At 36.6% G+C, this 18,259-nt stretch overlaps 1 protein-coding gene across 2 annotated transcripts in view; it reads right to left on the bottom strand.

Moving 5' to 3' along the window:
- The window catches only part of PPP1R9A (protein phosphatase 1 regulatory subunit 9A), a 323,063-nt gene that overhangs the window by 90,211 nt on the left and 214,593 nt on the right, over positions 1 to 18,259 (bottom strand). For both annotated transcript variants that reach the window (XM_027102484.1, XM_027102483.1), the window contains exon 6: positions 12,825 to 12,960. In XM_027102484.1, the coding sequence (XP_026958285.1) occupies positions 12,825 to 12,960 (136 nt within the window). The remainder of the gene's footprint in view (positions 1 to 12,824; positions 12,961 to 18,259) is intronic.

Genomic DNA, 18,259 nt, shown 5'->3' with positions numbered 1-18,259 from the left:
GAGGTCAAGCTGACCCACATCTAACTGAGAATATTAGGCCAGAGAGTGACAATGCCTCCATGGGTCGAGCATTCAGGTTCAGTTTCCATAAGAGCTTAGCAGGAGGTTAAGAGCTACCCCATCTCCTCTTTCTTTGGTTGCTGCATCAGGCATGCAGTGTTGTGTTGAGAAATGGCCTGAGTATTCTGGCAGCCATTAAGTGTTTAAAATAAACTGCGATTTACCCTTCTCTTCCTGTGATTCTATATTGTTTCTACTGGACCACCTGGAATAAAACAGGGAGAGTCATCTACATATCCTATCACTTCTCTATATGTGGCAATCCTTGAGTGGGAGAATCACCACTGTCACTAATGGCACAAAAAACTGCAGGCATATAAGAAATCAATTCCATTGCAGAGTTAGCAGTGGAAGAATAACAGCTTTACGCTGCATCTGCCAAAAGGGTCCCATCCACCCTTTAAAGGCCTCTCCAGCTTTCCTTCTTGCTTTGGACTCTGCCCAAACCACATCAGTTGAATCTGGATATTCTTTCTCACTATGGGATCAGGTGAGATGCTGACTGGTGAGCCAGCATCCACAGAACCATAAAGTTTGAGTGCCTCCCCTCCCAGTTTCCCAGTATATTCAAGGGGTTCATATAGCATTTGATCTCTCTGGAGGACAAAGAGATCTATCTTAGCCTGACCCCTCATCATCTTTCTCCTAAAAGCAGCTGAGGTTAGGGTAGTAAGAGGGGACATCAAGGGGCACGGAGGCAGGGAGAAGCTCTGTGCCTGTAATAAGGTGCCGTAATAATTCATTTCCAATTATTCAGTTGATTTAATCATTCAATTTCATGTAATAAGTAATAGTGCATTTTCAGTTTTGAGCAGTGCAGTGGTTAATATGTTTTAACCAAACTTCCAATGTCTGTGCTCCACCTAAAGCACTATGCAGGGTGAGTCATCATTACTGATAGAACCCATTTAGCTTCAGGGAGTTTTTGACTCAGAAGCCTTGTCCTTGACTCCTACAACAGGGACTCTGTTATGGAGTCCATCTCAATCTGGAGTCCAGTCATTAAGTGTAGTGTGAACATAAGGGATGGGGACGTTTTTCAAGTGGTAATGCTGACTGCAAGAATTTATCCAGATTGTTTTGAACAAAATAGTGTCTCATTCTCTGGTGAGTTACTTTTATCAGCATTATAGACCAGTTAGGACCCAAATATTCATCCATGGTTTACCACAGGAGTTTGTCAATTTGAAAGAAATCTCCCCGACAGGGCTAATCTTCCCTTATGGCAGTCAAGACCCACTGCAAAAAGCTTCACGACATTTTACTGTCTGAGTGAATCTAAAGTTGGCATGATAAACTGCAGGAGGGGTTGAGTCAAAAGGCAGCTCAACTGTTGCTATTTCTCCTTAACTAGCATTATGTTCCTTGTCCCATAATCTCCCCAGTGAACCAGCCAAAGTTTTAAGGATTTACCAGGCTTTTGACTATGACAATGACAAATTCCTTCCTTTCATGCTCAGTGTCAGTATGTATCCCTGTAACTGCTGTCTGAACAAGGTCAAGACCTTCTTCTAACCCAGAATGGGTCTTCATACTAGTTGATTTTTGTATCACGATTTTTGTGTTGGTATCTCAAGCCACAATTTCCAAAGAGTGATAAGAGAGCCAGAGGATTCCTGAGCATGCAGGCATGTCAGTAGAGACACCCAGACATGCCTGGTAACCTGCATCTTTCATAACAGGCAGTAAGTATTACTGTCCCTGCTCGAGAGGGAAAGTCTACCTGTATCTTCCAAGACTGTTATCTATATAAACATTTGAACAGATAGTCTAGAACAAAGGGCAGTCAATGCCTCCGAAATGTTAGAGCCTTGGAGAGAATTGTTTCCTGATTTTTTTTTTTTTACTTATCAGAGTCTTCTGGTGTTGACATTTTACCTGCTCAAATGAAGCACAGAAACCTTATTTCCCTTTACCCCAATTATTATTTAATGGAAAAAACGTCTAGAAAGTCAGCTGATTTTTAAAGTCCCTACAATATTATTCAGTTTACCTTTTCAAAGACTTTCCAACCATTATTCCTTTCTATATACTCAGCTCTGCAGGTAAACTGGTCTTTTTATTTCTTGAGCACACCTAATATTGGCCCAGCTTCTTAGTTACAGAAAACAGATAAACAATAACAAAAAACAACTTCTTGCAAATAAAAATTGAAACCACAGATCTCAAATTCATGCTTTTACTTTTGTATGTCCTTTGTTGTGATGATTCTTTTATACTATGGTTATCTGGCCTTTTGACAGATTGCCTTGAAAATGATTTAAATTCTTTACCATATATATTTTTTGTTTCCACAGCAAAACAGCAAGCTTCTTGGGAGTATAAACTATATTTTTCTATGACTCAATATTCCTAATTCAATTCCTCTTAATAAATGATAGCTACTTACTAAGACATGAATGCCATTGTCTTTAAATCTCTGATAAATATATTCTATATGAGGAGGGAACCAGTGATCCCTATTTTTCCCACTGAGATCCAGAACTAAACAGTCAATAGACCAAAGTAGACCTCTGTATTCAAATGTCACATTGTAATTTCAAATTGGCAGCCTTCCTTGAGTTTCATTTTACTTGCCAAGGAAACAATGAAGCACTTATTCTGATGCCAGCAGGACTGTGGGAAGAGACTAAGAGATTTGTATTTCCCTAAATCTTTAATCTGCAGAAGAGAACAACTACACTGACCAAGTGGCACATGTTATTATTATCTTAATAATTCTTTAATCTTACAACGAACTGAATCTTGGAAAATATGGTGTATTCATATAAAAATTGACTCATATGATTGCAAAAATGCTGATTATCACATAGAACCATAAGTTACAGCTACAGAATTTATAGTAAACAAAAAAGTAAAACCAACAAAAATATTATTGATGGTATTTCTACGGATTATCTACAGATTAATAATAAATATAATCTCAAACTTATAATTTCCTATGAGGGAGAATAATTTTACTCCTTTCCTCATATTGGCTATCTGGTGGTTTGTGGAAGCAATTTCTTCTTGAGAAGTGTCTGCAATACCAGGACTCAAAAGTCTTTACATCAGTTTTCCTGGCATCTTTAAACTGGACAACTCCAGCTCTGATTGCATCTAACCCTTCCCACAAACTCCCATTACCCTAGGCTATTTACAATGCATATTCTGTTCCAGCAGGTGTGAGGCTGAGTGGAGAAATCTGCAATCTTAAAGAAATACTATGAGAGTCCCACTTTAAGACACAGAGTCTCAAGTCATTTTATAGGTCCTTGGAGAGCAGGAATCATGTCATATTCACTTTATATCCACATAACTATTCAACATAAGCAATTGGACATGCCAGATTTTAGTTTTCTTCATTAAATATTGAGTTGAAACAAAGAGTATTTATGAAATATACAAAAAGTATAATGAATAATGATGTAACCACCACCAATTAACTAACAACTTAAGGAGCAGTACCACTACATTTCAATTATAATCCTCTCTGTGTGCCTCCCTGATTCTATTTTAGTCGCCTGCCCTTCGGAATAATTCTGCTGAATTTTATTATTCTTGTTGTTCTTTAGTTTTACTATATTTTTTTAATGACTAAACAATATATCATTAATTTTTACGATTTTAAACTTCATATAAATGGAATCATGTATTCTTCTGTGCCTTTCTCGTTTTAATGGCATGCTTCTGAAATTCCTCTAACTGTTGTGCACTGCAGAAACAACTTCTGTGTATCGTTCCACTGAATGAATATACTACAATATATTTACCCATTCTCTTCTTCATAGAAATGTCAGTTGTATCCAATTCTTTTCTATTACAAGAATGATATTATACATGTCTTACACCTCATGAATTTAAGAATTTTACTAAGGTGTTTAGTAAGAAATATAATTGTTGAGTCAACTTTACTAGATAATGCCAAATTGTTTTTCAAAGTGAATGGGCCTATTTATACTCCTATTGCAGAGAATAAGAGCTCCTTTTACTCCATATCCCCACCCAAACTTAAAATATCCGATTTAAATCAATTTAGTAGGTAGGAAATAGTATTTCATTTTGGTTTTTAACGTTTACATTTTGATTCCTAATATGTTTGGGCATCTTTTCATGTATTCGTTGGCCACTGAGATTTCTTCTGCTACGATATGACTATTCAAGCCAATAGCCCATAAGCAGTCTTTCCCACTGGCTCTTGGAGGACTTTTTAGATAATTCTCTTTCAGTTATTTAGTTTTCAAATATTTTCTTCCAGCTTCTGGTATGTCTTTTTGCTTTCACAAAGGCATTCTTTTGATGAATAAAAGTTCTTAATCTTAATGTCAATTTTCTCAATTGTTTCCTTTATGGCTTTGCTTTTCTTAAGTGTTCCTTAACGTAATGAACCATTTCTTACACTGAAGTCTTAAAGATATTCTTGTACAGTCTTCTAAATTTTTTGGTTTTGCTTTTCACATTTGAGTAGTTAATCTACCTGGGATGTAGCCCATGGGGCTCTAGCTTTACGATGGAGTTCTTCAATTAGAATTCCACTTTGGGTGGGCCGTGGGCTTTTTCTATTGTAACCCAAAGCAACACCAATTACAGTATAATCATAATATAGAGAACACTTAGGATAAGTATGACATTATGATAGAGATATGAAAGAAGCCAGACATTAAAAAGTATGTACTTTATGATTCCATTCAAATGATATTCTAGGATTGACAAAATTATAGTGTCAGAAAGCAGACTGAATGCTTTTTTGGGGCTGAGAGTGACTGCAAAGTTCTATAAGGGAACTATTTGAGGTGATGAAAATGTTCTGTATATTTATTGTGGTGGTGGTTATTCATCACACTGTTAACCTAAACACATATGAAATTGGTGCATTTTATTGTATATAAATTATTCTTCATTAATGTTGATTTTAATATGTGAAATATGGATATATAGTAATAAAAATTATCAAATTATACACTTAAGATCTGCACATTTTGTTCTATGTCAATAAAATAATTTTCAAAAACCCCTTTAAAAACCAGAATTCCAGAAATCAATTAAGAGTTTTTACCACCACCCTTACTAGCATCAATATCAGTTTAAAATAAATGGAGCCCTTATCAGAACAGGTAAACCTCCACAGTAAGGCATCTTTAGGACGTCAGTCCTTGGTCAGGTCACCATTTAGTTTTTCCTGCTGATGAAAATGTATTTCTATGATTGAAGCCTATTTCTAAGTTAATACAATGGGCAGGAGAAGATGGTTATCTATGCAGTATTGATCTTGGCATCATTTAGGCCATTTCAACTATTCTATTTCTACTACATGTTTATTCATTTATGACTAAAAAGTCATGTCAATGTGAATCACCAGGTTGCCATTTCTAAGGTCCTAAAGGTTTTCAAGGAATGAAATAAGCATATTTATTTTTTTGGTTTTACATGCAGAAGATTTTGGTGCAGTGTGATAGAGATAGGGTCTTCTTGTAAATTCATGGTCTCTCAAAACAATTAAAATGTGGTAGCAAAAGCCCACAGAACGTTGCTAAACCCCAAAGTGCCAAAGACAAGTACAGCTTATTCCTTCAGCCCTTTCCCTATCTTCAATCTCTAGTCTAACTAGGTTTGACATTTCTTTTATCTTTGTATTGTATGCCATTCTTCCTTCACTATTTCAGATTATGCTCCTAACTAAATTTCATTCTCCTCATTTAACTCTACTCTCCACTTTTCATCTTAATATCCTTTGGGTGATTCAAGTCAGTTCAATTTCTTGGCTTCCTCTAATCTGCCCAGTGCTGTGCTCATCCCTGTATGTATTAAAAATCAACCAGCTGGGCTTCCCTGGTGGCGCAGTGGTTAAGAGTCCGCCTGCTGATGCAGGGGACACGGGTTCGTGCCCCGGTCCAGGAAGATCCCACATGCCACAGAGCGGCTGGGCCCGTGAGCCATGGTCACTGAGCCTGCGCGTCTGGAGCCTGTGCTCCGCAACGGGAGAGGCCATAACAGTGAGAGGCCCACGTACCGCAAAAAAAAAAAAAAAAAAAATCAACCAGCTATCGAGACCTGTCATTGAAGACATTACAAGCTTATGGGTAAAAAATGATAGAGAGCGGTACACAAGGTGCTACTGACTCAATTAAGAAAGGGCCCTCAGCCCAGCTGAGAGAGCCCAGGAAAGCTTTTTGGAGGAGACAGATGAAATCTAAACAGAGACCTGAATGGTGAACAGGATTAGTGGGCACAAAAGAGCAACAAAGAGTGTATGGAATGACATTCAAGGTAAAGAAAACAGGCGGAGCAAAGGCATGGGAAACCACAGGATCCTTATGGCCCACTGGAAAGTTAGTCAGTTTCTCAAGCTAATAAGGCCCATCTCTCACTATGCATTTTAGCATTTTAGAGCTTTTTGGTAAAAAATTATATTCAATTTATAAATGCTTTTAAAGTTGGAAAAAATGCTATCATTTGTGTTCGTTTCTGTGACATTTCTGTAACACTGCAAACTCTGTGGTTCATCACTGAATTGTTCTATCATGGTTTCTAGAAAGTACAAAGTCTATAATCTCAGAGGAATTTAATGGCTTAGAAGTACTTGATAAAGTGTATCTGATATTTCATATTTGGCTCATGAATTAATATGACAATGTGGTAGTTGGAAAGAAAATAAGAAAACATATTCAAATCACTTGAATTATGATAAACAAAATAAAACGAAAAAAATGAGCTACAAAAAGATGGCATTATTTAGGCAAAGGTTTCTATTCTAACTTCTAATTTCCCTTTACAATGCACATCTTCCTGTCTCTGCTCCATGTTATAAATAATAATATTTCTATACACAAAGAATATTTCTAGAGAGGACCTTTCAAGTAGAGGAAGATGTCCGCCTCCTGGGGATAGTGCATTTATGTGGGTGTATATGTGCATGTGCACACATGCATGTGCACACTGCTTAGGTAAGACCAAGAATGGATACAGTCTTTAACTGAATGTCTTCCAAGCACCTTATGATTCTGGGTTTCAATTACAATGACCACTACTATAGATTTGGGGATCACAAACCAAAGGACATAATTAAATTAAATAATTTTAAAGGTCCAGTCAAACTGGAGTCTGTAAACAAGCTGTTTTTCTTGTTTTGTACTTCTTCTATTCTTCTGTTTCCTCTGATCACCATAAAGCAATCTCCCTTTTAAATATACCTGACTTTCCATTTCTAAGTTATTCTGTCACTGTTACTGGCAGCTAAAGATAGTGAGAATTAGTTTATGATTTAAAGTGTAAAATCTTTTTACACATTTTAGTATGCCTACCATATAAATTGTGCAAACAAGTACTATTATAATTTAAATATATATACATTTAGTTTTTTGAAAAATTAAGAACTTTGTATCAAACGATCCTTTTCTAAAAAAATAATCACTGGATTTAAAGATAATATAAGTCACCGTGTATGTTATATTTTATGAACATCATACAGCTCTGTTGTTGGATATCTTTTTCTTCCCTTTAATATAAATCACAAAATATTTAAAATGTTAGGGGTTTAAAATACCCATGGTTAAATATTAGGAAGTGAGCCCAAATTGCAGAAACTGTGCCTAAAATATGTGCTATGTTTCAGAGTTAATTATTTTTCAATTGGTTATTTTCAAACTATTATTCAACATACAAAACACATGGCTCTAGAGAAGTTCTTCCAAGCACAGAGCTAGTTAATAAGACACACAGAATATTTAACTTCACACATGAAAGCAGGAAGGTACAGACAAGCATTATTTTCCACCAAAAAACAAACCTTAAGGAAATAGTTGTTATTGTTATTGCAGTTGCCAGACACTCCTTGCAATTCAGCCACAGTGTTCTAAAATGGTTGACAACAAAAATTAAAAAAGGCTTTTTCCCCCACTAGAGAGAGCAGCCTAATGAGAGAAAAAACACTGAAGTTCCAGTGCTTGCTGTAACATGAACTTTCAAGAACTAATACCCCTAACGCTTAGTTCCTTAGCCCTATACACACAGCATAAAGCCAGTTCACATTACTAAAAGGCCATCCATAATAACTGCAGTCTCTTGTTCACACGACACCAGCTGCTTCCAGACAGGGACAGCAAACAGCATGAGTCAAGTTTAATGTTATCCCTTTAATGCTTTTCACATAAAAATTACATTGTTGTAAACCTTTAACACATGCAAACCATAGCTTCCATTGTATTTCTGCCTCTAATTATTACATATTAACACAAGCAATAAAAATGCATATCCATGTAGGCAGTTGCTCTAAATGGTATTCAATACTCTAAAAGATTCTAAAAAAATAATGTTGTCATGATACAGTTGTTAATAATTTCTAGTAATAAAAACAAATTATGAAAGAAAGATTAAGTTATATTTTAAGAGAAGGAGCCTTGGTTTCTGGAGTGATGATTAATCTTGCTTTGAACTACTACACAAAGCGGCTTTGAAATGTCATATATACTCTAAGACTTTAAAGTGTAATAAATATTATATTTAAAGAAGCAAGACCAAAATAATCATATAATTTAAAAAGTGTATGTAAAATAATTCATTTTAATGTGAACGACCATTATATACTTTCTAATTTAAAAAAGTGGTACAGTACCAGTTCATACTTCATTTCCAGTCTGAGTCCACAGTGTTTCACATTGCATATTGCTCTTTGATAGAAACAGATACCGAAAATATACATACATGACCTACGCTACACAAAACATATACCAGAATTACACCACCTCACCATGAAAAGGTAAACATTGGTAACTGTGGCGTATGAATGGAAATTAAACTTGTTATTGAAAATAAAATCTAGTTGAAAAATTTACCATACCCCCAGAATTTCGTGGGATAGTGCTGACTGTCTGAGGGGTTTACTGAAATCCTCCATGGTTACCTTTCAGATTGTTTAAAAAAAAAGAAGGAAAGAAAGAAAGAAAAAGAAATAAACAATAATTCTATAAATCCAGAAGTACAATCACCCAATCACAGATATATTCAGATCTACGTTTAAAATTTTTCAGTGGTTCAGATTTATACCTCCCTCTTCTTTATAGGATCCTCCCTTTTATTTTTCAGCCTTTAGGCAGAGCCATTTTAACTTTTTTAAAAAATCATAATGTTTAACAGAGAATGAACAGAAACAGGAATGCAATTCTAACTGAACTGGGTGTTTGCTTATTTTAAACTCTATTCTAGTTTAAATATTTGAAGGAAAAAACTCCAGAAAATTCAGAAATTTAAATGAAGTTTGGGTATTATCTATATATTTTAAATTCTACTGGAGTATGATTTATAATTTCTTAAAACATTAAAACAGATATATGTAAGCACACACAATACATAGTAAGGTATTCTTAACCCTAAATATGGTTCTGATAAGACGCCCACTGAACTTTTACAATTTCAGGATATATTTCTCACATTGCAATGTTTTCCCTGTAGGCAATTCAAGCAAGCAACTCCCCTCTGTCAATGTGACAAGTTCCAAGTTAGAATCAACCTTGGATTATTTGACCAAAACCAGAGCTATCTATTCTTCAGCAGACAAAGCTGATCTAAGTGCTGGCTCTGGAAATTAGTTGGATGAACATGGTTGTTCTGCATTTAATTAGAGGTTTTCCTGGCTGGCCCAGGGAATGTCACAGGGGATATTATCAAATAAAAACGATTCTAACTTTGAAATCACAGGATGATTCTATAAATGATAAGAAAAACAAGAAACCAAGTGATTGATTATACAACTCAGGGTTAACAAAGATATGTAAATCAATAAATTGTTCAATTACATATAAAATTAAATCAATTATTCAAGGACCATTTACTCACTCGATAACAAATATTGGTTCTTCTCATTTCCATTATGTCTCTTACTTTTCATTAACACAGAGACAGAATAAAAAATAAGGACATAACACTCAGATCAATCAATTTAACAATATCTGGTTAAACTGTAACCAGATAGTAAAAAATTAGTAAAAAAATGAATTTAATCAAGTAAATAAATTAACATGTGTACACAAAAGTAGATTTTTACTATTTGCAGGGTGTTCATCTCTCCGATGTACAGAAAATTAATGGTAGGTTTTAATTGGGCATGCTTTGGTGAGGCAGTGTGTAACACACAAAAAAGGGAAAAAGGTAGGTCAGAGAGGAACAGGAGAGAGAAAGAAACAATGGGAAAGGGTTCCTTGACCTTTTCAATAAAGTGAAGGTTACTTGGAGTAGCATAATAGCAAGCACCTGCTTTCTATTTCTACAACTTACAGACAGAAGAAAAAGTTTAACCTAAAGCTAAACTCTGTTTTTTTTGTAAAATAGCTGTATACTTAGCTATTCTTCCCTTTAAGCCCTATCTTCATAGGCTACTTCTGAATTAAGTATTTACCTATAGTAAAATAATTCTGCAAGTCTTCAATCCCCCTATTATTAGAAATATAGAACAAAGAATTACAGAACCTAAGTATTACAAGAAACTCCATAAGCCAAAACAGGAATCTTCCTTCCAGCATCTCTTGTTCCCCAGTTACTCTGTGTGTGCCTAAAAACAGACAGACCCATCAGTCTACTCCATTCAAAATCAGCAGTGTGTTGCAAAGAGTCCAGGCCTTGGAGCCAGGAAGACCCTGTTCCCATCCTAAATCTGGCAACTACTAGCTATACCACTAGAAAAAGCCTCAATTACTACGTTTTTAGAAAAAAAAAAAAGGTTCTTCTGCTTGCTGTAAAGATTACATGAAATCATGTAGGAAAGGCACCTGGCCTAGTGCCTGGCACTGAATATTTATTTACCCTCCTTGCCCCTGAGAGTATCTGCTCAGGTGACAATCAACTAACTCTGCTTTCCTTATAAAAACAGGCAAACAAACAAACAAAATCCATATGATGTACTCCTAAGTATAAATGTTGAATGATAAATATTCCTTTTGCATTTAGTCAAATTTTTAAATTAGAGAAAATCTGATATTAAGAAAAAGCTTTAGCTGCTTAAGTTGAAAACCTTGGGGGATGAATATGATCATTTCCTCAAAATAACTGGAGGAACTATGTAGTAAATGATCTAAAAATTTCAGTTGGGAAGCCTCAATTAAAGAACTATCTTATTTTCCCTCTTTCCTTGCTACACCTGATGCTTCATTTCACAGGCTCATGGAATATTAGAAACTGGAAGGAATTTAGAGATTTAGCCCAATACCTGTACTTTAAAGCAAAGATAGCTGAGGTCCACAGAGACTGAAAAATTTGGCTTCCTCACCTTCCACCACTTGATGTCACCCGTACTCCCCTGAACCTCAGATCCAAATTCTTTCTAACAGAGTGAGCAGGTAAAAGCCAAACCTGCTGAGAATGATTCTACAATCCTAATTCAGGCCTGAAGCCAAAGCAAATCAGTGTCTCTGATAAAACACAAAACTGAAAACTAGGGAAGATGAAAGTTCAAATATTTGAGGAAATCACTTTTTTAGTTTCGAAATCCCAGATAACATTTTCATATATAATATCTTAGTATAGTAAAAAAACAAAAACAAAAAAACTTGCCATTTAAAATGAATTCTGAACGTGAAAAACTAAATCAACTAAATAGAATTCTAAGAAACTAATTCACTCAAGTGAAGAATTTCTAATGTTTACTCTTAGATTAACAGTTAACTGAAGCACCATCTTAAAATTTTCTACTATAATAGAGAATACATCCTCACTATACTACAAACAGATGAAAAATTAAGATACATTTGGGTTAGAACACTCCAGACTAAAAATACATGAAAAATATTTGAATGTCTCTTTATTGATCTTCACTAGGTCCTGGCTAGAAACCAAGAGAAGTTCTGGAAAAAGAATATATTCAGATGAGTAGAGGTTGAACATATGAAGTTACACTATCCTTATTTATATCAGCTGGTATGAAGAAGAGTATTTGTTTTACCTGAATATTTACTATGTTTATGAGGTATGAAATACTGCAACTAAATTGTTGACGGATCCTTTGACATGCCAATGTGAAACATATGCATGTTTAAACATGTTTATAATAAAGTATGTTGTCCCATTTTATCAATGTACATTTGGCATTTACATTAGAAATAGACCAGCATCTGTATTATATTACAACACACAAGGGTTCCATAGAGAAGTTTTCACTTGGGGGTTAGCTTCTATTCATTTGCTTGATCTTCTGCAGAGAGCAGGATGCAAAATTATTCCAGTATGTATCTACTCTATGGAATATGTGCTGGTGGAAAAGCTTTGTTCTGCATTATGTTAGCACAAATCATAGTGAGCAGATCCAAAGAACTTTCTCTTCCTGGGGGGGCGGGGAAAAACCTGAAAACACTCAGCAATTTTCAGTACTTTTCTGTGTATGTTTGTGTATGTATATGTGCCTTTTCACTCAGAATGTTTACCGATTTAGAAAATCTAGAAAAAATTGAAAAAGTATAAAGCAGAGAGAGAAAATCACCTAATTCCAACAAAAAGATAGCTACTATTCACATTTTGGTATTCTTACCCTTTTTTGTTTCAGTGAATTTATCTTAATACTGTGGTAAAAGAGGACTTATTTGATCCACAAGTCTTCATACTGTAAATATGATACAATTACTTGATTGATAAGCTAATAACAAACGCAAGTAATATTTCCTTTCTGTGAGTTGAATGTCGACACATCCTCCTTGAGAAACTGCAAAGACCTGTCATACTGTTATACGGTAAAGAGAGGTTTATCAAGTAGGGATGTAGTAAGAAGCAATGAAGGAAAAAGAACGTTTGCAAATGCAACTTACCTCATCATCGTCGGCATCATACTGGGCATAGTGCTGTTCAAGCAGCTCTCTCTGGCGCCTTTCTTGTTCCAGCGTTTGGCTTATCAACTGGGCAACCTCACTCACTTGTCCTGGTTTTTCTCGCCCAATAACAAATCTATACGAAGGTTAAAGAAAACTGATATAGTTAGACTCTCCAGCAAAAAGGAATGCTAAGAAAAGTAACCAAGCTTCATATTTCATCAGGGTACATCAAACCTCAAAAAAATAATACTACCTATATTTTTTGAAAGGTAGAAGAAGAGGTTAGCCTGAGTAGAAGAAGAGGTTAGCTGAGCAATTAAAGTGATTTTTTCAGCCACAGCCCAAAGGAAAAGAAATGGGAAAAGTAAAGGATCATAAAAAATTATTACTTTAGGAGAAGACAAAACAGATGTAATCCATTCTACAGTACTTTACACATTTTTGACGCCCTGCAAAATGAAAGCAAGCTCATAATTTACTGTACCATTGAACTTCAGAATCATTTTCATAATTATGTCCTCTTTATAATGCAAAAACTACTTCAAAAATATTTTGAGGTATGGCATACCCTATGTGAGTAAATAGATAAAGAGGCACTGACCTGTTGCTAAGCAATTGTAACTCTGGAGATAAGAAAAAGAAGGAGAAACAAATGTAGTTTTTGTTTTTGTTTTTAAAATGAAAAACTAAAATAAGGAGAGGTGGCAAATTAGTTCATTTCTTTTGGAGAAAGATGCTATGAGGAAGGATGTGGCCTCAAGAAATAAAGAGTCAAGGGGAAATATCTGTTGATACTAATTCCTATAAGTATAAAGAAAAAAACAGGAAAGCCATTTACTTATTGCCAGCTAGTCACTTATGATACACCCTCATTGATCCTATGTTTCTTCCTCAACAAATTAATATTCACTTTTTAACATCTTTTCACACTAATATATGGTTCTATTTTTCTAAAAATACAAATAATATGTCTCCATGATATAGTTTCCATATATTATTTAACTTCATTATTTTGGATGTAACTGTTTAATCTTGCTTCTATGCTTAAATGATGATTTCCTCTGATTATAATATGTTGCTATTTTCAATTACAATTTTAAATGAAATACTGTACCATTCTCTGTACAAATTCACTAAAGGTCAAAATTTTTATACTTGGATGTTAGTAATTAAATGTCTTTTTAGAAATATTTTTATGTAGTTTCAAACAGGACTGTTGAAATTATGCTTGGGTGTTCATTTATCATCTGAGTTATTTTCCTTTGGGAAATTACTAATTATTGAGTTATAATAACTGTTTATATATTCTGGATATATATCCTTATCTATAAATGTTATAGATACATACACATACACAGATACATACATGCACACAAATCATATATGCATATGTTTATTATCTTCTCTCAATCTGTGGCTTGCTTTTTCATCTTCTTAATTATGTCTTTCAAGGAAGTCCAATTTATCGCTTTTTAAAAGATTGTGCCTTGTGTTTCCTACCTAAGAAATCTTTTCCTGATTTAATATTGCTGAGATTTTTCTCCCATTTTTCTTGTTAAAGTTTTGATTTTTTATTAGGTATGCAAAATCTTTCAAACTAATTTTCATGCATGATGCTTGGTAAGGGGGAAGTTTCATTATTTTCCAAATGAGTAACCAGTTGTTTCCATACCATTTCTTAAAAAGACTATTCATGACCACCATTTGAATTACTCAGGGACATTTGTTGCAAATCAATTGACCATGTACTTGTGTGCTGATTTTTGGACTTGCCAATCTGTTCCATTGATGTATTTATCCTTGTACCAATACCACACTGCCTTGATTACTATATAGTAAATCGTGAAACTAGGTGCTATGAGTTATCCAACTATGTATATCTTTTTCAAAATTATTTTGACTATTCTAAGTTATCTAACTTGCTATATAACTTTTACAACCAGCTTGACAATTTCATTTAAAAAGCCCATTGATGGGTCCACTTCCGGGAAGATGGCAGAAGAGTAAGACGAGATCACCTTCCTCCCCACAGATACACCAGAAATACATCTACACGTGGAACAACTCCTACAGAACACCTACTGAACGCTGGCAGAAGACCTCAGACCTCCCAAAAGGCAAGAAACCCCCCACGTACTTGGTTAGGGCAAAAGAAAAAAATAAACAGAGACAAAAGGATAGGGACAGGTCCTGCACCAGCGGGAGGGAGCTGTGAAGGAGGAAAAGTGTCCACACACTAGGAAGCCCCTTCGAGGGCGGAGACTGCGGGTGGCGGAGTGGGGGAGCTTCGGAGCCGCGGAGGAGACCACAGCAACAGGGGTGCGGAGAGATTCCAGCACAGAGGATCAGGGCCGACCGGCACTCACCAGCCGAGAGGCTTGTCTGCTCACCCGCCAGGGCGGGCGGGGCTGGGAGCTGAGGTTCCGGCTTCAGTCAGAGCGCCAGGAGAGGACTGGGATTGGCGGCGTGAACACAGCCTGCAGGGCGTTAGTGCACCGTGGCTAGCCGGGAGGGAGTCCGGGGAAAAGTCTGGACCTGCCGAAAAGGCAAGAGACTTTTTCTTCCCTCTTTATATCCTGGTGCCCGAGGAGAGGGGATTAAGAACGCTGCTTAAAGGAGCTCCAGAGACGGGCGCGAGCCGCGGTTAAAAGCGCGGACCCCAGAGACACACGAGACGCTAAGGCTGCTGCTGCCGCCACCAAGAAGCCTGTGTGCGAACACAGGTCACTATCCACACCCCCCTTCCGGGGAGCCTGTGCAGCCCGCCACTGCCAGGGTCCCGGGATCCAGGGACAACTCCCCCGGGAGAACGCACAGCGTGCCAGAGGCTGGCGTAACGTCACGCCAGCCTCTGCCGCTGCAGGCCTGCCCTGCACTCCGTGACCCTCCCTACCCCCTGGCCTGAGTGAGCCAGAGCCTCCGAATCAGCAGCTCCTTTAACCCCGTCCTCTCTGAGCAAAGAACAGACGCCCTCCAGTGACCTACACGCACAGGCGGGGCCAAATCCAAAGCTGAGCCACTGGGAGCTGTGAGAACAAAGAAGAGAAAGGGAAATCTCTCCCAGCAGCCTCAGGAGCAGCGGATTAAAGCTACACAATCAATTTGATGAACCCTGCATCTGTGGAATACATGAATAGACAACGAATCATCCCAAATTAAGGAGCCATGTGGATGAAAGGCTCTTGGTGCTGCAGCCAGGAGTGAGTGCTGTGCCTCTGATGTGGGAGAGCCAACTTCAAGACAATGGTCCACAAGAGGCCTCCCAGCTGCACATAATATCAAACGGCGAAAACCTCCCAGATATCTCCATCTCAACGCCAGCACCCAGCTTCACTCATCCTATGCCAAACAACTAGCAAGACAGGAACACAACTCCACCCATTAGCAGAGAGGCTGCCTAAAATCATAAGTCTACAGACACCCCAAAACACACCACCAGACGTGGACCTGCTCACCAGAAAGACAAGATCCAGCCTCATCCACCAGAACACAGGCACTAGTACCCTCCGCCAGGAAGCCTACACAACCCACTGAACCAACCTTAGCCACTGGGAACAGACACTAAAAACAACAGGAACTACGAACCTTCAGCCTGCAAAAAGGAGACCCCAAACACAGTAGATAAGCAAAATGAAAAGACAAAAAAACACACAGCAGATGAAGGAGCAAGATAAAAACCCACCAGACCTAACAAATGAAGAGGCAATAGGCAGTCTACCTGAAAAAGAATTCAGAAAAATGATAGTAAAGATGATCCAAAATCTTGGAAATAGAATAGACAAAATGCAAGAAACATTTAACAAGGACCTAGAAGAACTAAAGATGAAACAAACAATGATGAACAACACAATAAATGAAATGAAAAATACTCTAGATGGGATCAATAGCAGAATAACTGAGGCAGAAGAACGGATAAGTGACCTGGAAGATAAAATAGTGGAAATAACTACTGCAAAGCAGAATAAAGAAAAAAGAATGAAAAGAACTGAGGACAGTCTCAGAGACCTCTGGGACAACATTAAACGCACCAACATTCGAATTATAGGGGTTCCAGAAGAAGAAGAGAAAAAGAAAGGGACTGAGAAAATATTTGAAGAGATTATAGTTGAAAACTTCCCTAATACGGGAAAGGAAATAGTTAATCAAGTCCAGGAAGCACAGCGAGTCCCATATAGGATAAATCCAAGGAGAAACACGCCCAAACACATATTAATCAAACTGACAAAAATTAAATACAAAGAAAACATATTAAAAGCAGCAAGGGAAAAACAACAAATAACACACAAGAGAATCCCCATAAGGTTAACAGCTGCTCTTTCAGCAGAAACTCTGCAAGCCAGAAGGGACTGACAGGACATATTTAAAGTGATGAAGGAGAAAAACCTGCAACCAAGATTACTCTACCCAGCAAGGATCTCATTCAGATTTGATGGAGAAATTAAAACATTTACAGAGAAGCAAAAGCTGAGAGAGTTCAGCACCACCAAACCAGCTCTACAACAACTGATAAAAGAACTTCTCTAGGCAAGAAACACAAGAGAAGGAAAAGACCTACAATAATGAACCCAAAACAATTAAGAAAATAGGAATGGGAACATACATATCGATAATTACCTTAAATGTAAATGGACTAAATGCTCCCACCAAAAGACATAGATTGGCTGAGTGGATACAAAAACAAGACGCATATATTTGCTGTCTACAAGAGACCCACTTCAGACCTAGAGACACATACAGACTGAAAGTAAGGGGATGGAAAAAGGTATTTCATGCAAATGGAAACCAAAAGAAAGCTGGAGTAGCAATTCTCATATCAGACAAAAGACTTTAAAATAAAGACTATTAGAAGAGACAAAGAAGGACACTACATAATGATCAAGGGATCGATCCAAGAAGAAGATATAACAATTGTAAATATTTACGCACCCAACATAGGAGCACCTCAATACATAAAGCAAATACTAACAGCCATAAAACGGGAAATCGACAGTAACACATTCATAGTAGGGGACTTTAACACCCCACTTTCACCAATGGACAGATCATCCAAAACGAAAATAAATAAGGAAACACAAGCCTTAAATAATACATTAAACGAGATGGACTTAATTGATATTTATAGGACATTCCATCCAAAAACAACAGAATACACATTTTTCTAAAGTGCTCATGGAACATTCTCCAGGATAGATCATATCTTGGGTCACAAATCAAGCCTTGGTAAATTTAAGAAAATTGAAATTGTATCAAGTATCTTTTCCGACCACAACGCTATGAGACTAGATATCAATTACAGGAAAAGATCTGTAAAAAATACAAACACATGGAGGCTAAAAAATACATGACTTAATAACGAAGTGATCACTGAAGAAATCAAAGAGGAAATCAATAAATACCTAGAAACAAATGACAATGGAGATACGACGACTCAA

This window comes from Aethalodelphis obliquidens, unplaced genomic scaffold (genome assembly GCF_003676395.1).
Source record: "Aethalodelphis obliquidens isolate GAN/ISIS:26980383/991018 unplaced genomic scaffold, ASM367639v1 scaffold5, whole genome shotgun sequence".
Lineage (NCBI taxonomy): Eukaryota > Metazoa > Chordata > Mammalia > Artiodactyla > Delphinidae > Aethalodelphis > Aethalodelphis obliquidens.
This window is presented reverse-complemented; position numbering and strand designations above follow the sequence as displayed.